Source organism: Carcharodon carcharias, chromosome 13 (assembly GCF_017639515.1).
Source record: "Carcharodon carcharias isolate sCarCar2 chromosome 13, sCarCar2.pri, whole genome shotgun sequence".
NCBI lineage: Eukaryota > Metazoa > Chordata > Chondrichthyes > Lamniformes > Lamnidae > Carcharodon > Carcharodon carcharias.
This window is the reverse complement of record NC_054479.1, coordinates 33,822,304-33,846,059: the sequence shown is the minus strand read 5'-3', so window position 1 is coordinate 33,846,059 and position 23,756 is coordinate 33,822,304. Positions and strand designations below refer to the sequence as shown.

Here is a 23,756-nt window from a genome sequence, read left to right as displayed (position 1 = left end):
ATGATAAATCTTGTTTAATTTTACATTTTTACTTTTTTTTCTCATGACTATACCTTATTTGTTGATGCACTACTACTGTTAAACTCTTATTTCCTGTCACTGTTTTATGTCCTTGATTTCTCTCTTTAGGTTTATAAATTTCCCCTGATTTTAACACACCCCACACTCTTTTTAGATTTAAGTCCTAGCTACAGCCCTAGTTATTTGATTCACCAGGATACTGGCCCCAGCCCAATTTAACTGGGCACCACCCCAAAAGAACAACTGTCTTTCTCTCTTTTAGGTATTTCTGTGTTCTGTCCTTCCTGCTTTTAGGCACCTCCATGTTCCTCAACATCAGCCTACTAGAAAGCTAATGTACCAAGCATTTCATTGTACACACTCATCAACCTTCATCTGTAGGCTGCCCATTGAAGTCCTCATCTGAATGCTCTGCAGCAGAACTTGCGTGCAGCCTCCAACTCTGGCAAGCTAGCACCTATGTACCCTAGCCCTCTGCCCTGGTTGCAGGCCACTCACGCCCAGTGTTTTTTCATGTGCCGACCCCATCAGTAGCTGAGCTGGTGGCTGCAAATGTGAGAGAGAGTGACACTGTTGTTTCTTCTTCACGGTCTTCCTGCCCTTCCACCTCTTGCTGTTCCATCACTGCCTGACCAGGTGACAATTCATGGATATGTGAAAGGAAATAGGCACAAGGGTAGCACTGTAGTGAGGGTAGAGGTGGAGAAAGCAAGATGTGCATGCTTACACCATCTGCAGTTTGTCAATCAGAAAAGATACTGGGAAAACGGGAAGGGGAGATGTGAAGTGTATTAGGTAGACAATAACAATATCTTCAATGATTTCAACCCTGCCTGTGGCCTCATGGCTGTCCCAATAATGGCACCCACTGTCTTCTCAATGAGGTAAGGATATGCAGCTGTGCCTGTCCCTCACTGGTTACGCATCACCCTGTCCTGCAAGAGAGAGGGAGGTGTATTCGTGAGGGTTGTGCAATGTGTTTGGATAATGTGGCTGTCATGTTTAGAGCTGGCAGTGCATGCTAAATTAGAGATGAGGGTGAGAGATTTGCAGCAGTGCTAAATGTGTTGGTGAAACTAGGAGTTGTGACTGACTGGTAAGTGAGTGAACGAAGGTGCAGTGCATTGAGCAGTGAGAGAGGTTAACAGAGCACTTGAAGATGCATTCACTAACCTTGACCACAAGTGCGAGGTCACTGAACTTCTTACAGCCTGCATTCAGATCCTGGGGGTTAGCCTCCTGGCATTCACTGCCATCGCTATCCAGTCTCATTGTCTTTGCAAAGTTTGCCTGGAAGGCCTCCTGGCTCCCTGTGGATAGCTGACATCTCTCCGCCTCTTCACCTCCTGCACTAAGGTCACCAGTGCAGCATCAAAAAATCTTACAACCTGCTCTCTGCCATGTTGTGCCATTATTGTGGGTTCCATGCATCAAAATCACTTTCAGAGCAACTTTCGGCACCTTTTCCTGCCAGCGGTCCTTCCCTTCAAGAAATGCAGGTTAGCTTTAACTTGCACTAGCTTTGCACAATTTTGTGCTTACTGCTTAGGTATGCAGCCATCTACAGTGCACTGAATGCTATATTAATGAGCGATCCAAGTCTTTTCGCTCGCCTGCTCATATTTTCAGAAAAGCTTATTAAAGTGTCAGTTCAAAGGAAAGTAGGAACAGAAGTAGTCTAACAGGCTCTCAAAGCTGTTCTGGCATTCAATGAGATCACAGCTTATCTGTAACACCATTCCTTTTGCTTGCCTTTAATCTATGTCCCTTGATATCCTTACCTAACAAAGTCTGCTAATCTCATGGAATGTTCAAAATGCATCCAAAACTCAACATTTTATGGCCATCGATCAATCCCCCTGTCTGAATGCGTCTCTGCCTATACCGTCACCTCCTCAAAAAATTCAACTAGATTATCAGACATGACCTACCAAATACAATTCATGTTGACGCTCTCATACCCATTCAACAGCTCAGTTGCTCTGCACCTGATAAGATTCTACTTACTTCCCACAACGATGTTAAACTGTCTGTACTTACCTGGTTTCTCCCTCCTCCTTGTCTTAAATAATTTGAGTGGTATTTGCAATTCTGCAATTCAAACAGCAACAATTCTCAAGTCTAAAAAAGTTTATGATGAATATATCTGCAATTTCCCACCAGTTCATTGTTAATATGCTCGGGTGGAAACCATGAAGTCTTTGATATCTCTCTATTTATCATTATTTTCTCAATGTTATTTTCCTATTGTGAAAAAGGACAAAGTTTAATAAGTCTGCCATTTCTTTATTATTTATTAGAGTTGTACCTGCATCTGGCCTTATTGAGCCCAAATTCCCCTTCACCACCCTCTCTTTCTCAATAAATTTATAAAAACTTTTGTTGTTAGTTTTTGTATCACTGGTAAGTTTTTGTTCATACTCCCTTTTAGCAAAACGTATTACTGTCTTTGTATTTTTTTTAAGTTCTCCCACTCTGTTGGGTTCTCATCTTTCTGTGCACTTGTGCAAGTCTTTTTCTTTCAGCTTAACACTATCTTACACCTTATCCGTGGACCATAGCCGCTTAAATGTACAAGTGGAGATAGTGTCTTGTGGGGATATGTACGTTTGTTGTAATGCATCAAAAAACTCCTTGAACTGAACAAATTCAAATCATAATATGGTCACTGTGGTTTCCTCAGTCAGGCTGTTAAATATTCTAAAACAAAAACAGAATTACCTGGAAAAACTCAGCAGGTCTGGCAGCATTGGCGGAGAAGAAAAGAGTTGATGTTTCAAGTCCTCATGACCCTTCACAGAACTTGAGTTGTATTGATGGTGTATTTCCTTTAGTTTTAGACTTACCAAAATTTTGGTTGTTGATGCCCTTTAAATTCTTGTACAGACAAGTTAATATGTTTTTATTTTCCATCATTCCTGCTTTATTTTTAACAAGAATTTTGTTGTTACTTCTTATAACCTTTTCTGTTCTTCAAGTGTTTATATTACCTTTATCTGCTTTTATGTTCTGATGAGGAAAAATTAAAACTCTGATATTAAGAGATGGTTTACTTCAACTCTACTTATCTCACAGTTGACTTACTTGGTCGAAGAACTGGTAGGGAACAGTGTTGATCCAACCAGGACAGCGTTGTCTTGCATAAATCATCTAGACTTGTGGTTGCAACCGTGGCATTGAAAGATTCAAACAATGGTTTTATGATTATGCTAAACTGATTACAAAGTCAAGGATCACAATTCTTTTAATTTCATAGTCACTGAACATGTTACAACGTTTATTTAAAAAAGAGTGAAAACCATTACTGAACATGCTGCAAGAAATTCAATATTACTGAAGTATTACTCTGAAGAAGCTTGTGGTCAATCACGCATGATAGCAAATTAGTAATATATAACATTTAAAACCAACAAGATACAATTATTTTGGAACTTTGATCACATTGAGTTTTATAAAACACGTGTTTCTCACGTGTTGGAGCAGATTCGATGGGCCGAAAGGCCTTTTCTGCACTGTGATTCTGATGTGAGTATCAATAGCACTTCTTTAAAAAATGTCATTATATTTTTGTTCCAACACAGAGCTGATAACATCAGGGTCATAATAAGATCACAAGAAGTAGGAGCAGTAGGCTATTCGACCCATCGAGCCTGCTCCATCATTATAATTGATCATGGCTGATCTGATTGTGGCTTTAATTCCACTTTGCTACCTGCCCCCATAACATTCAACTCCCTCGTTGATCAAAAATCTGTCTCACTCGGCCTTGAATATATTCAATTACCCAGTCTCTGCTGCTGTCTATGGAAGAGAATTCCAAAGGTCAATGACTCTGAGAAGAAATTCCTCCTCATCTCCATCTTAAATGGGTGACCCCATATTTTTAAACTGGTTCTAGATTCCCCTAAGAGGGGTAACATCCTCTGAAAACAGAATTGGATAACTTACTGTGTGCCTAAGAGAAGATTGGCAGCTCACCGCCAGTTTCTCAAGAGCAATTAGGGTTGGGAGCAAATGCTGGCCTCACCAGAAATGCTCATGAGCAAACTAAAAAAAGATCGTTTTTAACCCAAAATGATTTCAATCTTGTTCTTTCAGCTCTCTGCAGACTCAAGTGAGTAAAGGCCAAATTCACTCATCCAGGCTCACCTGTGTATCATTTTAATAAAAATGTGGGCTGTGACCTCTTGCGCACTAAAACAATGGAATCATAAACATATTTTGTATCTGCTCTCCAAGGTCAAAATATGAATTGAATAATCAAGAACTGCTCACAGTTACCTATTTTCTGTTAAACTCATCTAGCTATTCAGTAAATGATCATTGAAGATAAAAACTGCCATGTTGAATGATAAATAAATAGGAAAGTGTTCAGTAGATGAACATAATGGTTAAATATCCACTGAAGTAAATGTTACTTCTAAATTAATTGTTGGATTTTTTAAAAAAATCAGTTCCTCAACGGCTAATGACTAAATATACTAGATAGTCAGTGTTCCCATTCCTGATCTCTACTCACACTCAACTACCCAGTTAGCATTTCCTATCTATGCTCACATAAAGAATGTTCATTGGGGTGGGTTGGGAAACCATACCCCAGTGTTACCAGCTTCAGAAGAGAAAGAGAAAAATTGAGAAATTAGGAAGGAAAAAATGTTGTCTTTATTTCAGTTGGTTGAGCTTTCACTGTGGGGGCAATCGCAATCTGAGCACAAATTGCAACAGTTTTCCAAAATAAAGTTATGGTTTAAGCTTCTGTGCAAAGTCATTTGCATTACCACAATCGTACAATCTTTCCTGAGCCAGGGCCATTATAACTGTTTATTATTTTCGCTTACATTAAAAAATGCTCCTTGATGCATTTAAGATTGGTAACCTGGTGTATTGTTAATACGATCAAGACTGGGTCATCACCATTTATAACCATTTTTTAACTCAGTATCCAGACCATCACCTGTAAGCAACTAGATTTTAAAAAACGGAAAATGACCTTGAAAATCTATTCAGAACCACTTTACTAGTTTCACTGGTGTAGAGTAGTCAGTTTCCTGGAAAACTATTTTAATATTTACAAGTTTTAAAGGTGCCTGCTAGTGCCCTTGTGCCTAAAGGAAACAGCTTAATTTGAAGAGCTTTCTCGAAGGGCTGTAAATGGGCATAATTGGCAGAAATTCATCATCTCATTAATTTTATCTGAGGGCGTAGCTTGTTTTTTGTGTGTGTGTGTGTGTGTGTGTGTGTGTGTGTGTGTGTGTGTGGCGGGGGGGGTGGGGGGGGGGACAGTCTTCCAGAAGTAAGTTTTTTTAAACCAGTTTTAAAAAAAATGTGGAGACTTATTTTGTGCTAGATATAGCCTGCACTTGAAATTCCTTGATCTTTTAGGCAGTTTTGGCTGAATTGCACCTCAAAGGAAACCCCACCCCAAAGAACCAAACATTTTTCAACTTTCCTGTATTAAAAAGGATACAATCCAGAACTTCCAGTTTTGAAGTGTTCTCGATTTGACGTATTCATCAAACATTTCCTGCATATGATCAAATCGTTGTTGTGTCATTGGGACACCGGTGGCAGGAAGCTGCTTATGGCAGGTACTGAAATTAGGAATTCATAGTTACAAATTACTACCAATTATAGGTCAAATAATTCGATGAACATAACCGGCTTCTAACACAAAACAAAGTACAATACAATTCAACTACTCAATGACTCAGTAAGTTTATCGAATGTGTAGCTGAGCCATACAAAACCAGGAGAAGTCCCAGACACAATCTCCTCTTGATGCAGAGTCGCTAATCTCAGTCAGGACAAAGATAGAGGTGATATACCAGGTCTTCATCCCTGGGTAATGAAGCAACAAAATTAGCTTGCATTCTGCTTCATAATTGTTATCCATGCCTTCTTTCAGAAGTGGCATTTGTACGCATCAGATGAGGAGCGGGCTTCACTGTCGACGGTAATTTAGATGTGGCACCAGAGGAGTCAATACATTCAGAAGAGGGCTGACAGAAACTGGACAGCCAGTACACAGAACATACAACAGTGAAGTTAGGCTAGCTGTATACAATTGGAACTGCTGCTGCATCTTCCAATGTAGTGTACAAGAATACATGTGCAACAGTACTTATAGCAGGGCTTCCTAAACTGGGTCACCAGATGAGATTTGGGTGTCATGAGCTTCGAGGCAGCAATGGTTTCCGGGAAGCTCGGACTGAATGCTAACAGCTATGATGCCCCTTTAAATCACTTTTTTTGTTACTGGGCAGGGCCTAATGGACTGCTCTCTGAGGCAGATTGTTGCTGCAAAAAAGCCTGTGAATATGTAAGGCATTAATTTTTTGGGGAAACCCTGCCCATTCATCAACTGTCTCCACGAGGGAGGAGGGGAGAGGTGAAGGATGGGGAGATGGGGGGGTGGTGAAGGAAGGGGAAAAGGTGAAGGAAGGGGAAATGAGGAAGGTGAAGGAGGGGGAAGATTGGGGTGAGGGGTGAAGGAGGGGAGATGGGGGGAGTTGAAGGGGCGGGGGGAAGATGGGTTGAAGGAGGGGGGAGATGGGTTGGTGAAGGGCCCTTAACCATGTCCGACCCATCTCCTGCGCTTCTGCCCTCACATAGGGGGTGAAGGGGGAGATGGGGGCTGGAGGAGCGGGAGATGGAAGATGGAGGAGGGGAGATGAGCTGAAGGAGGGTGATGGATGGGTGAAAGAGGGTGTGATGTGTTGAAGGAGAGGGGAAATGGGTGGATGAAGGGCCCTTAACTGTGTCCAACCCATCTCCTGCGCTTCTGCCCTCAAACCTTCCCTCCCTCCCAGCAAATGCAGTAGACCAAATTGAAGGAGGTGCAAATGAAGTGCTACTTCACCTGAAAGGAGTGTTTGGGCCCTTGTATGGGGAGGAGGTAGAGAGGCAGGTGTTGCACCTTCTGTGATTGCATCGGAAGATGCCGTGGGAAGGGGATGAGGTGTTCAAGGTGATGGAGGGGTGGACCAGGGTGTCCCAGAGGGAACAGTCCCTACGAAATGCTGACAGGGGTGCGAGGGGAAGATGTGTTTGGTGGTGGCATCATGCTGGAGTTAGCGGAAATGGCGGAGGATGATGGGGCCCACCTTGTCCTCACTTTTCACCCCACCAGCCTCCGCATTCAAAGGATCATTCTCTGCCATTTCCACCAAATCCAGCATGATGCCACCACCAAACACATCTTCCCCTCACACCCCATCAGCAGTCCATCAGGACCGTTCCCTCCGGGACACCCTGGTCCACTCCTCCATCACCCCGAATACCTCATCCCCTTCTCATGCTATCTCAGAAGGTGCAACATCTGCACCTTTACCTCCTTCCCTCCTCACCATTCAAGGGCCCAAAAACTCCTTTCAGGTGAAGCAGCATTTCATTTGCACCTTCTTCAATTTGGTCTACTGCATTCGCTGCTCCCAATGCTGTCTCCTCTACATTGGGTAGACCAAATGCAGACTGGGTGACCACTTTGCAGAACACCTTCAGTCTGTCCGCAAGCATTAACCAGATCTCCCTGTCGCTTGCCATTTCAACACACCACCCTGCTCTCATGTCTGCATGTCCGTCCTTTGCCTGCTGCAATGTTCCAGTGAAGCCCAACGCAAACTGGAGGAACAGCACCTCATCTTCCAATTAGGCACTTTACAGCCTTCTGGGCTTAACACTGAGTTCAACAACTTCAGACCAGGAACTCTCTCCTCTATCTTCATCCCTTTTTAAATCCATTTTTTCAAAATTTATTTTTTATCTACTTATATTTACTTATTCATTTATTCATTGTTTTATCCCTTTCTTATTCCTGTTTCTATCCTTCCCCCCCGCCCCCCCTGCGCTCCTCCCCCCATCCCACCCCCAAAAGGGCCATCTGTTACTTGTTCCATGTTATTCTTTCACAGATTGCTGACCTTCGTTCTGCTATTATCACATTCTGCTTTCTTATCTTTCTGCCACTATCAGCACCCTTGTTCACCCTTACCACTACCATTAACAACCACTTTGTTCATGACAGCTTTGTCAATCTTTCCTTTGTCCCCATCCAGCTCCACCCCACTTAAATAGTATAAATTTCATCACATTTCTCCTCTTTAGCTCTGAAGTAGGGACATTCGGACTCGAAACATTATCTCTGTTTCTCTCTCCACAGATGCTGTCAGACCTGCTGAGTTTTTCCAGCATTTTGTTTTTGTTTCAGATTTCCAGCATCCACAGTATTTTGCTTTTATTTGAAATAAAGTAGTTGGGGGAAAGCTGTGTGTTATATTGTAACCATATTTGGAGTTAGTAATTAAAAATATATACTGTATTTGATGTCATGACATAGATTTGTAGAAGAACAATGACGGAATTTGTTTTTAAAAAATGCAGCAAAACTGTTTACCCACTTTATTGATGTATTAAGCTCCTCAATTTCTTCCCTGAGACGTTTTGCTTCATCCTGCATCTGTGTCCTCTCCTGCTGTAGTTTTGCTATGTATTCCACAGTTTTCTGCAGTGTGGCGGCATGGCTCATCTACAAGAAAGATACAAAAGCATCTGGTTAAAATACAAGCAAGATTGATACCAATCCTGTGAACTAAGATTTTTTTTATCCAATCAGAATATCTTTTCTTCTTCCGTCTTCTTCCTTTTTCTCAGTTTAACATAGTTTCAAGTTTTCCTCCACTCGCTTCCATTTATTTTGTTTCAACATCACCATCATTATCCTGATTAACTGTTTTACTCATTTGGCAATAGAGTCCACCCCACAATCACTGCAGTTACTTTTCATTGTTTTCATACAGAGCAGATCCAACTCTGTGAACTCATGGGTTGGAAAAGACCATTACCGATTTGTGCAGTTAAGACCAATGAGGGAACAGCATTTTTACACTAATCAGGAAACAGCTTCATCAAATGAAAGGTCACAACCAGCAAAATTAACTCTGTTTCTCTCCCCACAGATGCTGCCTGACTTGAGTATTTCCAGTATTTCTGCTTTTATTAAGGAGTAAATGCTTATTGACCGGTCCAGACCAGGAAGGGCAAAGTGATAAATGGAACAGAGTCTTGGGATGAGTGGGCAGGCTTTTACTCTAAAACTGGGCTTGGATTTTCTTCTTTCATGCAACAGTTGGACTCCTAGAAATAAGGGGGAAGGAACTGGGATTAGGGTGAAAGGGTGAAAAAGGGGTGGGGTGGGGGTTCGCCACCTGGAATTCCAAGTGGGGACTCAATGATTGTGCCATTTGGATCCAACTTCCTGCTCCAAAGAAGAGTGCACACCTCTGCCATAATCCATAAATCTCTCTCATAATCCAAAAACTCCAAGCTGGCAAAAACTTGCAGATTTTGAGAGATTGTAATAGTTACAATCCGGATTCAATTTATAGTGAGTTTCTGAATCATGCACCATACAAAATATCAACTCACTTTTCAAACCATCATATCTCATCTGCAAACATATGAAACTAAACAGCCAACCTACCGGTTTTACATTCGACTGGGGTTTTAAAGTGGTCACTAGATTGTGAAGAGTGTCAAAACCCACTCTGATGTTAAATCGCCTCTTTTGTTCTGCTGAAATATGGTTCATTCTCAGGCTCTGTAAAAAGAAAATAACTGAAACTACATTGTAATGTCTAACAGTTATTAATCAAAAAGACTTCCTATTGCAGATCACTGGAGCTACATACTGCACAGATATGGGTGCTGTAGGACAGGATTGGACTCACCTGATGCAATTAGAAGAGGACCTGCAGCGGGATGCCAAGCAGATCAGGGGATTTCAAGAGGTGTGCTATTCTCACCCATCAACACCTGCGCCTGCAGGCAAAATAACAAGCTGCAATTTGGAGATAATTACTGAAATTGGAGGTTCCTCTTCCAAAAGAATGCTGGGACAACATGCCCAACGATAACCTTATGACATGTCAAGGCCTTACTACTAACCATAATAACGGATGCTACTTCAGAAGTATCCCAAATAAAATACATAATTTTTTCAGTGGTGCTGCATAGAAGACATCGTCAGGGTAACCAAGAGCTACTGTGACCTGGCTAGTTTATCCACCAAGATGTCAACATTTCCCCAGAAACATCAGGCACATCTATCTGATAATGACAAAGAAGAAATGTCTTCTCAGCATCCAACTCCATGGAGGGGCAAATACAGATCTACACAATTTACTGCAGGGGCATTTGAAACCATTCCAAAGCATATGGCTGAACATCTCCGGTGACAGTAAATGTGGCTAAAACATGGTTCCCACCCCACCCCCACGAGGGCTATCTGTACCTTGCTCGTCCTGCTTTCTACCCTTAATTAGCACATTCCTTTAGATAATATCACCACCTTCAACACCTTTTTGTCTTTTTTGTCTGTGACATCTTTTGGTTATCTCCACCTATCACTGGCCCTCTATCCAGCTCTTCTTGTCCCACCCCCCTTAAACCAGCTTATATTTCACCCCTTTTCTATTTTTCCTTAGTTCTGTTGAAGAATCATGCGGACTCGAAACGTTAACTGTGCTCCTCTCCACAGATGCTGCCAGACCTGCTGAGTTTTTCCAGGTATTTTTGTTTTTGTTTTGGATTTCCAGCGTCCGCAGTTTTTTGCTTTTATCTAAAACATGGCTTCTAGGTAAAATACTAGTTTATAGCGTTGGTGGCATGGAACATCTGTAAATCTCAAGCAGTACTACCTTCCTTTAACAGCCATGTAGGGGGCCAGGTGCTGGGATGGGCCTGAAAATGCAGATTTAAAAAAAATCCATTCACAGGATGCAGGCGTCACTGGCTAGGCCAGCATTTGTTGCCCATCCATGACTGCCCTCGAGGTGGCGGTGATGGTTAGCCTTCCGTTGCCTTCATTTTTGCCTATTTCTCTTTTAATTTCCTGTCCCTTAATTTTGGTAAATATTGACAATGGGTTAAAATGTATTTTAGAGCTTTCAGAATTGATATTCCCACATTTAAATTTCAGTTGTACACACTATTCTACCGTAGCCACCCATCAGAATCTACACTAAACTATGCTAATGAACTGCTCTAGGAAAATTAGGGGGAAACAGCATACATTCATCTCAACGTGTTAAACACTAATACTCACTCTCTTCCTTTGGGGTTTGGGGGAGGGCTTGTGTGTGTGTGTGTGTGTGCACACGTGCATGTGGGTGTGCATGAGCACGTGCGAGCGAGAGAGAGAAGGGAAAGAGAAAAAAAATCAGAGAAGTTCAGAAATTTGTTGTATTTTTGAAGTGTTTACTTCTAATAATCGTCAATTTGACAGAAAGAAGTTCCTGTAAATTCTTCTGTGGGTGCAAACAGCTTCATTTCAATTAAGTGACAATTAAATTCCAATGCAAGTCTGCAGGTGATTTCCTGAATGTGAGTTTTCTGAAACAGGATTGCAGTTGTAAAGAGACAGTAAACAGAGGCACACTCATTCATATACATTATTCTCATGCATCTAGTAATCCAATCACAGAGGAAATTCATGAAGGCTTGGAGCCTGCCCTGTAGCCTATTGCCCAAATACGTGAGGTATATGCAAGTTTAGGAGGGGAGACTTTTGCCCAGGAGGTTAAAGAAAAAAAGCTACTTCAAAAGTTAGGCAACAGGATTCAGAAAATCTGATACCTTAAATGGTTGGTCGGGTTTAGGTTTTGTAGAATTGTTAATGGGAGACTGTGGGCTTGGGATTCTCTCTGAAGATGCTGGAGATCCTTGACCTGATTTCTGTCGGTCCCCACCTGAAGAAAAATAAATTAAAGCTAACTATGGTCTTAAATTATTTGGCAAATTATTCATGTTAACATATTAAGCACTATGCCATTTAAAATATTACACAATATTCATCAGTTAATGAGAACATTCAATAGGTGTAATAATTCTCAGTGAATACCTTCTAAGCACTAGGATAAAAAATAAATAATGCAAGAAAGAGCACAGTTTATTAAGGTCTATCAGTAACTTATGGCCAAAATTAGCCAGTAAGTGTAAAGTTTTAAAAGGTATCTGTACAGGAAGCCTTTATAATGGAAGAGCATGTTGGATTTATTTGCAGCAACTTCTTGCAAGCTGCAGAACTCCGCAAAAGGAAGGAAGGAAAGAACTTGAAGTTGTATAGTACATTTCATTATCTTAGGACATCCCAAAACCATTAACAGCCAAAATATTTTTGAAGTATTGGCCTGTGGTAAGTAGGGAATCTCTGCATCCATTTTGCATACAGTAAGCTTCCACAAAACAGCAGTGAGACAAACAACCTAATAATCTCTTTTGCTGATGTTATTTGAGGGATAAATATTGAACCAATACTGGGAGAACTCATCTTTAAATGGCGCTAACAGATTGTTAACATCCGCCCCACGGGGCTTTAGTCTAGCATCTCTTCCATGATAATGGCACCTCCATCTGTGCAGCACTCCTTCAGTATTGGGCTGAAGTGCCACCTTAGATTAGTTGCTCAAGCCTTGAGAGTGGAAATTGAATCCATGATCAATTGACTCAGGTGAGAATGAGCTACCACTGAGTCAATGTAAATAGTAGGAAAAAAACATGTTTTATGCACACTAAGAGTTGTTACAATGGTAGGTGGTGGTGGGGGGGGGGGGGGGGGGGGGGGGGGGGGGGGGGGGGGGGCGCTACTCAGCTTTTTGTCTCAGCAGCTATATTAAAAATATTACCAGGAAACTATCTGCTTTCCCCAACACCCCCAAACTGGATGGCAATTCATGCTACAAGCTGGCACTCCTCACATTGTATGTAAAGGCCTCTCTTGCACAAGATACAAAATGCACAGATCTAAACGGTGTCAGGAGCATACCTCAGTATAGGGGATGGCAAAACAGGGGTGGATTGCCTGAACTGGTTTTCATTCAGAATTGCACTTCACCTGCAGTCTGGAACAGGAACCCTGGCAATATTCCAAACGAGGGACTTTGCCACCCCACATCCCTGTCAGAACATTGAGAATAATTGGAGCAGCCCCACTGAGATCTGCTAACTCAACATGTCCAAGGTTCAAACTTTGAATTTCTTGGTGTGTTATGCATATCATTACACTGGCAATTGATTTTTATCAGGATGTTCACAATCAGCTTGGTTTAATATAAATCATAGAACACAAGAATATAAGAAATAGGAGCAGGAGTAGGCGATGTGGCTCATTGAGCCTGCTCCAACATTCAATATGATCATGGCTGATCTTGGACTTCAACTCCATTTTCCTGTCCACTTCCCATATCCCTTAATTCTGTGTGAGACCAAAAATCTGTCTATGCCAGCCTTAAATGTACTCATGTATGGAGCATCCACAACCCTCTGGGGGAGAGAATTCCAACGATTCACAACCTTTTGTGTGAAGTAACTTCTCCTCGTCTCAGTCCTAAAAGAATGTAGGAATACGCGTCTGGAAGAAAAACAACACTGCAGTCTATCTGCCAATTCCAGATGGACATCAAAAGTTTTTCTCTAATCCTGAAAGCCTCATAGGGCAAAGTACATACACTATTAGAAAATTATACATGAAGACTGCAAAATTCTATTGGGAGTAAACATTGATCTGTGATGCTCAATGCATAAAAAATACTCCCTAAAATGTGACCAACCAACAGTTTCTGTAAATGACTAATCTTTCTTCAAAATAAATTCACAGAAATAACTGAAAAATTCAAAATCCAATTTAACTCCAGGTGGCTGCTTACTTGTCGGCGTGGGTGAAGGTGCCTGTTTGTTTGAGGTTGCAGATGTGATCTGTTCAGCTTTGGGCTGTAAGCGGACTGCACTCTGGGCTGCATTTGACGTGAACAACTGTGAAATGTTTGACTTAGCAGGTTTTGAGGTTTGCCGTGATGTGCTCATCACTCCTGGTTGTTGTGCTGCACCAACTAAAATACTTCCATGGAAATCACCTGTGGGCTACAAGATAATAAGAAGTTAAAAGGACGATACATTTTAACATATATATTGAAGTTCAATAATATTCCCTGAAAATCTGAAAACTTGAAACATGTCAAGTTAAGGCCCTGTAAAACAGCTGTCTGATCATAAAGGCCCAATGCGCAGGCGCTAACACAAGCCTCTAGCCAACTGTTAAAAATATCTTATTGCAATTTTTAAATTGCCCATAAATATTTACAAGATATATACACAATGCAAACACCACTACAAAGGGGAGACGGTGGTGTAATGATATTGTCACTGGACTAGTACTCCTGAGGCCCAGAGTAATGCTCTGGGGACCTAGGTTCGAATCCCACCATGGCAGATGGTGCAATTATGAATTCAATAAAAATCTGAAATTAAAAAGCTAATGATTACCATGAAACCATTGTCGATTGTTGTAAAAATCCATCTGGTTGACTAATGTAATTTAGGAAAGGAAACCTGCCATCATGCGACTTCAGACAAACAGCAACGTGGTTGACTCTTAAATGCCCTCTGAAATGACCTAGCAGGCCAGTCAAACCACTACAAAGTTACAAAAAAGGAATGAAATCTCGTGCCAAATTTGGAACAACTGTCTCACAGACTAGTCAAGCAAAGCCTGACAGTCATCCTCACAGAATCGTATCTTACAGATAATGTCCCAGACACCATCATCACCATCCAGAGGTGGCGGCACAGTGGTATACAGTCAGGAGGGTGTTACCCTGGGAGTCCTCAACATTGACTTTGGACCTTATGAAGTCTCATGGTATCAGGTCAAACATGGGCAAGGAAAGCTCCTGCTGATTACCATGTACCGCCCTCCCTCAGCTGACGAATCAGTGCTCTTCCATGTTGAACATCACTTGGAAGCACTAAGGGTGGCAAGGGCACAGAATGTACTTTGGGTGGGGGACTTCAATGTCTATCACCAAGACTGGCTCGATAGCACCACTACTGACCAAGCTGGCCGAGTCCTAAAGGACATAGCTGCTAGACTGGATCTCTGGCAGGTGGTGAGGGAACTAACAAGAGGGAAAAACATACTTGACCTCATCCTTACCAACCTGCCTGCCGCAGATGCATCTGTGCATGACAGTATCAGTAGGAGTGACCACTGCACAGTCGTTATGGAGACAAAGTCCCACCTTCACATTGAGGATATCTTCCATCATGTTGTGTGGCATTACCACTGTGCTAAATGGGACAGATTTCAAACAGATCCAGCAACTCAAGACTGGGCATCCATGAGGCACAGTGGGCCATCAGCAGCAGAATTGTACTCGAATGCAATCTGTAACCTCATGGCCTGGCATATCCCCACTCTACCATTACCATCAAGCCAGGGAATCTACCCTGGTTCAATGAAAAGTGCAGACGAGCATGCCAGCAACAGCACCAGGCATACTAAAAATGGGGTAACAACCTGGTGAAGCTACAACACAGGACTACTTGTGTGCCAAACAGCATAAGCAGCAAGTGATAGGCAGAGCTAAGCGATCCCACAACCAACGGGTCAGATCTAAGCTCTGCAACCTTGCCACAACCAGTCGTGAATGGTGGTGGACAATTAAACAACTCACTGGAGGGGGTAGCTCCACAAATATCCCCATCCTCAATGATGGAGCCGCCCAGCACATCAGTGCAAAAGAGAGGCTGAAGCACTTGCTACAATCTTCATCTCGGCTTCCTCCAGAGGTCCCCAGCATCACAGATGATAGTCTTTAGCCAATTCGATTCACTCTACGTGATATCAAGAAAAATAGATTCTAAACATTTTCCCTTTGACAGCTATTAGGCTAACTGCCCTGCAGTTTCCTGCTTTCTGTCTTCTCCTTTCTTGAATAGAGGAGTTAGATTTGCTATTTTCCAATCTGATGGGACCATTCCAAAATCTAGGGAATTTTGGAAAATTATAGCCAATGCATCTATAATCTCTATAATCTCTAGCCACTTCTTTTAAGACCTTAGGATGAAGTCCATCAGATCCTGGGGACTTGTCGACCTTTAATTCTAATAGTTTTCTCAGTACCCTTTTGCAAGTAATTATAATGGTTTTAAGTTCCTCCCTTCCTTCCACTTATTGATTTACAAAGTATTTTGGGGATTGCATATGTGTCCTCTACAGTGAATACAGCCAAAAAAATCTGTTCAATGCTTCTGCCATTTCCTCATTTCCCAGTAATATCCCATTCTCACTCTCAATAGGACCAACACACACTTTAGTTACTCATTTCCTTTTTAAATACTTATAGAAACTCTTATTATCCATTTTTATATTTCGAGCTAGCTTTTTATCATATTCCAATTTCTCCCTCCTTATTAATCTTTTAGTCATACTTGGTTTTTATATTCTGCCCAATCTTCTGACCTGCCACTAACCTTCATGGGATTGGATGCTTTTTTCTTTCAATCTTTAAATTCCTTAGGTGTCGCGGATGATGCATCTCTCTCCTAGAGTCTATATTTCTCACTGGAATGCATCTTTCCTGAGCATTGAAATATCTCCATAAATCTCTGCCACTGCATCTCTATTGATCTACCCCTTAACCGAGTTCCCAGTTCATTTTAGCCAGCTCTGTGTTCATACCCTTATAATTGTCTTCATTTAAGTTTAAAACACTAGTCTTGGGCCCACTCCTCTCTCCCTGAATGCGAAATTTAACATTATGATCACTGCTATCTAGAGGCTCCTTCACTAGGAGGTCATTAATTAATCCTGTCTCATTGCACGTTACCGGGTCCAGAACAGCCTACCCTCTGGTTAACTCTAGAATGTGCAGTAATAAAAGAAACTGTCCCGAAAACACTTATGAACTCATCTTCCAGGCTACCTTTGCCAATCTGATTTGTCCAATCTACATACAACGTAAAATCACCCATGATTATTGGTGTACCTTTCTTAAAAGCTCCCAATATTTCTTCCTGTATACCCCATCATACAGTGTAGTTACTATTAGGGGGCCTATAAACTACTTCCACAAATGATTTCTTACTTCTGCTATTTCTTTGCCCAAACTGATTCTACATCTTGATACTTAGAATTAAGGTCATCTCTCTCTGTTGTACTAATGTAATCCTTAATTAACAAAGTTACCCCACCACTTTTTCGTGGCTCCATGCCCTTCTGAAATGTCAAGTGCCCTTGAATATTCAGGTCCCAGCCTTGGTCATTTTGCAGCCATGTCTCTGTAATGGCTACCAGGTTATGCACATTCGTTTCTATTTGAGCTGACAGTTCATCAGTTTTGTTATGAACACTTTGTGCATTCAGATACAGTTTAGTTCTGTCTTCTTACTTTATTTGCAAACTTCGGCCTTACCTGCTGGCAAGCTCTTAGTTTGCCTGTTCTGTCCCTTCCTGTCATGTTCTGATTGTCATTACCCTTATTGCTTCCTTGCTCTCTTCTCTCATGTGATCCCAGGCCCCCATTATTTAAAGTCCTCTCTACCACTCTAGTTATACGACTAACCAGAACACTGGTCCCAGCACAGTTCAGGTGAAGACCATCTCAACGTTACAGCTCCCACTTTACCTAGAGTTGGTGCCAGTACCCATGAATCAAAACCCATTTCTCCCATGCATTCAACTCTCTAATCTATGCCAATATGCTCATGGCTCAGGTAATAATTCAGAGATTATTGCCTTAAGGTTCTGCTTTTTAATTTAGCCCATAACAGAACTTCTTTCTTAGTCAAATTTAAGTCTTGGTATCTACTGGATCCTCCCTCTTCCACTGCAAATTCCTCTTTAGCCCCTAGCTAATGTCCCAAACTCTGGCACCAGGCAGACAACAAGTGCAGGAGCATTTTGCGGTGCAACTAACCCCTAGTTTCACTTTCACTTACCCCAACACCCCTAATCAGAACAGAATCTACCAACCTAATTTGACAATTCTGTGGTCTGTGTTCAAATGAATATTGTTATTACAAGAATAGTGCATGTAAATGTCAAATGATGTTTCATTGCCTCCAGGACAGTGGCCCAGATGCTGCATCTGAAATCAAATGCGCACCAGCCAACCCTGCTGTCTCCTGAACTTTTCCCATATTATGAAACATGACAGTAACTCCTAAGAATAATAACACCATATGGTGATTTTGGCCAAATACTTTAGGTGCTCAAGTAAAGAGGTGGTCAAAATGGGGTCTTTTACTGCAGTGCAGGTTTAGCCCTTGTTTAGCACATTTTGCCATCACGGTAAAGGTGTTGAAGACAGCATTAGTAATGGGTGCCCAGAGGATGGTTAAGGGGCTGACTGATAATTAAATTGCCCACTAGCGCTCATTCAAGAGACTGCATTTTAGCGAACAATGTTTCAATTAATGACCTCTCCCAACAGTAATCAGCTGAACAGAAGTAACCAAGTCATTGCTGGGAATTTTGTGCATCACTTATAGCTATATTACCTTTTACTGTTCACTTGATGCAGGAGGTTTGAAGAGGACTATTGAAGCAAATTGCACGATTTTCTAGAACATTTAGTCAAGGCTATATATACCAACATGCTTATCACCATTCATTGTGTAAATTCTTTTGAGGGTTTTACCTAAACAGGGTGAGTGCTGTGTTGCTCTACCTTTTGGAAACCTTACAGAAATCACCAGGAGAAAGAGTGCTTGGTCGTTAACATCTTTCTAAGGGTCCTCCTTGATGTGGATGAGGAATGGGAGGGAAGATGAGATCAGGCAGAGCAGCACCAACTACAGTAGGAGAGAGGGACAGGAGGGTGAGACGGACTGCTTCCCTTCTCCAATTATAGAATACTTTTCCTCCTCTGGACCTCCCTCTGCCAGAGCTATGTTCAAGAGTCTGTGTGGCCTATCATTCAGACTCCAAGAGGTCCTGAAACCTGTTCTGTGCCAGCCAGCCCACTCAACATCTTCAGTGGGAATAGATGCAAGGAACCATAATAGACTGTTTTCAAGAAAATTCAGTCTAATTAGCACTTAAGTGCTAAACTTGTAGGTGTTTGATTTAGCATCCCCAGGCAAGTTCAAATGATGACAATCAGCATTTAGGACTAAAATTGTGTGAAGTCGGACTCTAGTCTCATTAGCATAGCACCGATTTAGCACCCGTTTTCACCCTTCCTTCAAAATAGCACCCCATTCTACACCCCTTTCTCCCACCCCTCAATTTGTCCTAGTTGCTGCAGAGGTAGTGCTGTAAACTATCAACCTCCTATGATAGCTCTCTGGGAAACTGATGTTCTCAGACACTACAAATATATTTAAAAGATAAGCCATTTCCTCTCAGCAAGACGAAGGGACATTCATTAGTATATTTTTTTTTAAGTCATGTGGCATATTTGGTTTTATTAGAAACTGAAAGTCTGCAAATTCCCCCACCTACTTGTACACTGAAACAGTGATTATCAAAGGGTCAGTTTTTACGGTATTTTAGCCTTGAATTTCAGGGAAAACAATGTTCACAGTTTCCTCAAGGTGTTTTGGGAAATCTCCCCATAACTTATTTTAAATCTTGTCATTTCAAACGTAATGAAACCAGGTTTTAAAGTACCCTAAAATTGCCAACTGTTACACAATAGCTTTTGTTTGACATGCTTCTGCAGCTATGATAAATCCACCCATGTGGTGAAAAAAATCAGCTAATGTGGTCAAACTGTTAACAAGGTTCATTTTAAGGTAACCATATTTCAGGAAACTGAAAATTGTTAGTTTTGTTAGTAGCAGACTCGAGTATAATGGAAACATTTATTGGCTCTCATAACGCTTTGCCACAAGATACTTCCAGAAAAAAAATATTACTAATCTTCTATCAATGCCTGGATTTTTCAAAAAAAATAAACATTTTCCTGATAAATATTTCCATTGTATTCAAAACAGGGATCTTTGGCTTTATAAATGGAGGCACAGATTTGAAAAGCAAGAAAGTTATGATAAAATACTGGTTCAGTCCCAAAATACTGGTCCGGTCCCAACACTACTGTGTCCAATTTTGGACACCACAATTTAGAAAGAATTTAAAGACCTTAGACAGGATGCAGAGGAAATTTACGAGAATGGTACTCAGGGATGAGGAACTTCAGAGGGCATTAGACTAAATAATGGAATGGGGATGGCAGAGGGGAGGGATTACAAGAATGGAGATTTGGTAAATTAAAGAGAAAGGCTAAGTCAATAGAGCAGGTTAGGGATACAGGTAATGATAACCAAAGTTTGACAGGAAGGGACAGAGCACACAACCTTAACAGTGCACCATCAAATTAGGGCAGAGTGTGGAAAAACGGTAAAAAGACAGAATTAGAAGCCCTGGTTCTGAATGCTTACAGCATTCTTAACAAAACAGATGAATTGATAGCACAAATATAAATAAGCATGATCTGAGAGTCACTACAGAGACATGATTGCAAGGACCAAGGCTAGAACCTGAAAATTCAAGGGTATTTAACATTTTGAAAGAACAGGAACAAAGGAAAAGGTGGTGGGGTGGCTCTGTTATTAAAGATTGAGATTCGTGCAGTAATGAGAAATGACCTTGATTCAGTAGTGTAAGACGCAGAATCAGTTTGGGTTGAGATAAGAAATAGCAGAGGAAAGAAGTCATTTGTGGAAGCAGTTTATAGGCCCCCTAACAGTAACTACATTGTAGGACAGAGTATACAGGAAGAAATAACGGGGCTTGTAAGAAAAGTACTGCAATAATCATGGGTGAGTTTAATCTTCATATAGATTGGATGAATCGAATTGGCGAAGGTAGCCTGGAAAATTAGTTCATAGAGTGCATTCGGGGCAATTTCTTCGAGAAGTACATCCTAGTGCCAACTACAGAGCAGGTTATTTTAGGCCTGTTATTGTGTAATGAGATGGGATTAATTTATGACCTCATAGTAAAAGAGCCTCTAGCGATCATAACATGATAGAATTTCACATTCAGTTTTAGGGCGAGACATGGGTCTAAGACTTCTGTCTTAAGCTTAAAGGAAATTACAAGGGTATGAAAACAGAGTTGGCTAAAGTAGATTGAGAAATAGGTTAGGCGGTACAGAAACAGGTAGAGAAACAGTGACATACATTTAAGGAGATATTTCATAACTCTCAATGAAGATTTATTCCATTGAGGAAAAAAGACTCAGAAGGATGTACTATTAGCAGCTACTTAAAAAAGTTAAAGATAATATCAAATTGAAAGAAAGCATGTATTATACTGTGAAGATTAGTAGGTCAGAAGATTGGACAAATTTCAGAAACCAGCAAAACAAGGAATAATTTCTTCCTCATCATTTTTTAAAGAGTATGAGAGAAAACTAGCTGGAAATATAAAATCAGACAGTAAGAATTTCTACAAATGTATGGAAAGGAAAAGAGTAGCTAAAGTGAGCATTGGTCCCTTAGAGGACGAAGTTGGGAAATTAATAATAGGGTAACAAGGAAATAGCAGAATGTTAAACAAGTATTTTGTATTAGTCTTCACTGCAGAAGGCACTAAAAGCATCCGAAGAACAGTTAAAAATCAAGGGGGAAAAACTTAAAACAATCACTAGGGAAATGGTACTGGGAAAACTACTGGGACTAAGGGCTGACAAGTCTCCTGGAACTGGTGGCCTGCATCCTAGGGTCTTAAAAAGCCAGGTGGATAACAGGGAACTAGCAGGTATGGTGTATTTGGATTTCCAAATAGGCGCCACTTAAAAGAATACTCACAAGCTAAGAGCACATGGTGTTGAGAATAACATATTAGCATAGATAGAGGGTTGGTTAGCTAACAGGAAGCAGAGAGTCGTGATAAATGTTTTTTTTTTTCAGGTTGGCTAGCTGTAGCTAGCGAGTGCCATAGGGATTGGTGCTGGGGCCTTAACTATTTACAAACTATATTAATAACTTGGATGAACAAAGAAGGTAGGAAAGCATGTTGCGAGGAGGATACAAAGAGGCTGCAAAGGGATTTAGGTGGGTTAATGGAGTATGTAAAGATTCGGCAGATGAAGTATAATGTGGGAAAATGTGAGTTTGTCCACTCTGGCAAGAAGAATAGAAAAGCGGATTATTATTTAAACGGAGACAGATGGCAGATTGCTGCAGTATAAAGGGATCTGGGTGTCTGAACTAGAAAATTCTAAAGTCTAATGACCCCTGAGAGAGAGAAAATTCCTCCTCATTTCCATCTTAAATGGGAGACAGCTTATTGCTAGCATGCAGGTACAGCGAGTGATTGGGAAGGCAAATGGAATGTTCGCTTTATTGCAAAGGGAATGGAGTATAAAAACAGGGATGTCTTGCTATAACTGTACAGGCCTTAGTGAGACTGCATCTGGAGTACTGTGTTCAGTTTTGGTCTCCTTACTTAAGGATGTAATTGTATTGGAAGCAGTTCAGAGAAGTTTCAGTCAACTGATTCCTGAGCTGGAGGGGTTGTCTTACGAGGAAAGGTTGAGCAGGTTAGGCCTATAGTCATTCAGGTTGAGAAAAATGACAGGTGATCTTATTGAAACATAAAATTCCAAGGGGATTTGACATGGCGGATGCTGGAATGATGATTTCCCTTGTGGGGGTGTCTTTCACTAGTTTAAAATTAAGGAGGTTGGGTCACGGAATATATTCAAGGTTGATTTGAATATATTCAAGACAGACTTTTCATCAACAAGGGAGTCAAGGGTTACAGGGTGAGGCAGGAAAGTGGAGTTAAAGCCACAATTGGATCAGACATCTTTCACCAGCATTGCTTATGTAAGATCCTAGGCATCACATGGAGAGATAACATCACCCACAAAGAATTGCTACTGAGGACTGATCAGAGGTGCTTGCAGGACATCATTACGGAGAAATGACTGAGACTGACAGGACACATATTTCACCTCCTGCAAGTACACCCCGCCAGAATGGCAGTCGAGTGGACATCTGCAGCCGGAAGAAGAACATGGGACCAACCAAAGGTGAAGTGCATTTAAGGAGGGCCTTCAACAGTGGGACACCACCTGGGGGTGGAGCAAAAAAGATTGCAATGGACCGGAGCCAGTGCCCAAGTCCTGCTGCCCATTGCTCTACACAGGACTGGAGGAACTAAATCTAAGTAACTCTAAGTCAGGTCAGCCATGATCAGGTTGAATGGTGGAGCAGGCTTGAGGGGCCGAATGGCCTACTCCTGATCCTATTTCTTATAGTCCAATGTGAAACTGAAATTTGGGAAGCTGTGTTCTCCTTATAGTAGAGAAGGTTAAGTGGAGATTTAATAGACATATTCAAAATCATGATGCGTTTCGATATAATGTAAATAGAGGCAAGCAACAAGCACATTGCAGGGCATTTGTTCTTATTTTGTTTAATGCCTCAGGTCGAGGTGAAACCAAGCAAAATTTGGTACATGACAGGTTGAATGATCTCCTCCCGTGCTTTTGACAAAGCTGACAGCACCATCCTCCTTCAATGCCTTCTACCTTTGCCCAGCTGGATGGGACTACAATGCCTAGCTCCAATCTCATCAATCTAATCGTAACCAAAGAATCACATTCAGTGGCTTCCCTCCCTGCTCCAAAATTTATCACTGGTGTCAATAAGAATATATGCTTGGCCCCCTCCTCTTTCTCGTCTACATGCTGCCCATCAGCAATGTCATCTGAAAATGCATCAGTTTCCTGTGATGCACTGAAGGCAACCTGTTTTACTTCATCACCCACTCTCGACCCCTCCTTGGTCTCCAAATTCTTAGACTGCTTGTCTAGCATCCAGTACTGGATTAGCAAAAATTTTCTCCAATTAAATACTGGGAAGCTTGAAGCCACTGAATTTGGTTCCCACCATTAACTCTGCTCCCTAGCCACGGACTCTGTTCCTCTCCCTGGCAACAATGC

General features: G+C 41.4%; 1 protein-coding gene across 4 annotated transcripts in view; it reads right to left on the bottom strand.

Annotated features, from left to right (window-relative positions):
• The window catches only part of LOC121286390 (MLX interacting protein), an 88,532-nt gene that overhangs the window by 7,285 nt on the left and 57,491 nt on the right, over window positions 1-23,756 (bottom strand). The window contains exons 11-17 of one of the 4 annotated variants that reach the window (XR_005944927.1): window positions 13,722-13,935; window positions 11,653-11,765; window positions 9,500-9,616; window positions 8,418-8,545; window positions 5,489-5,612; window positions 3,106-3,235; window positions 1,195-1,505 (exon numbers count right to left, since the gene is read on the bottom strand). Coding sequence is in view for 1 of the 4 variants with exons in the window: in XM_041203481.1 (XP_041059415.1) it covers window positions 3,106-3,235; window positions 5,489-5,612; window positions 8,418-8,545; window positions 9,500-9,616; window positions 11,653-11,765; window positions 13,722-13,935 (826 nt within the window). In the remaining 3 variants the exon portion in view is untranslated. The remainder of the gene's footprint in view (window positions 1-1,194; window positions 1,506-3,105; window positions 3,236-5,488; window positions 5,613-8,417; window positions 8,546-9,499; window positions 9,617-11,652; window positions 11,766-13,721; window positions 13,936-23,756) is intronic. The other 3 variants (XR_005944929.1, XR_005944928.1, XM_041203481.1) reach the window with 3 other exon arrangements.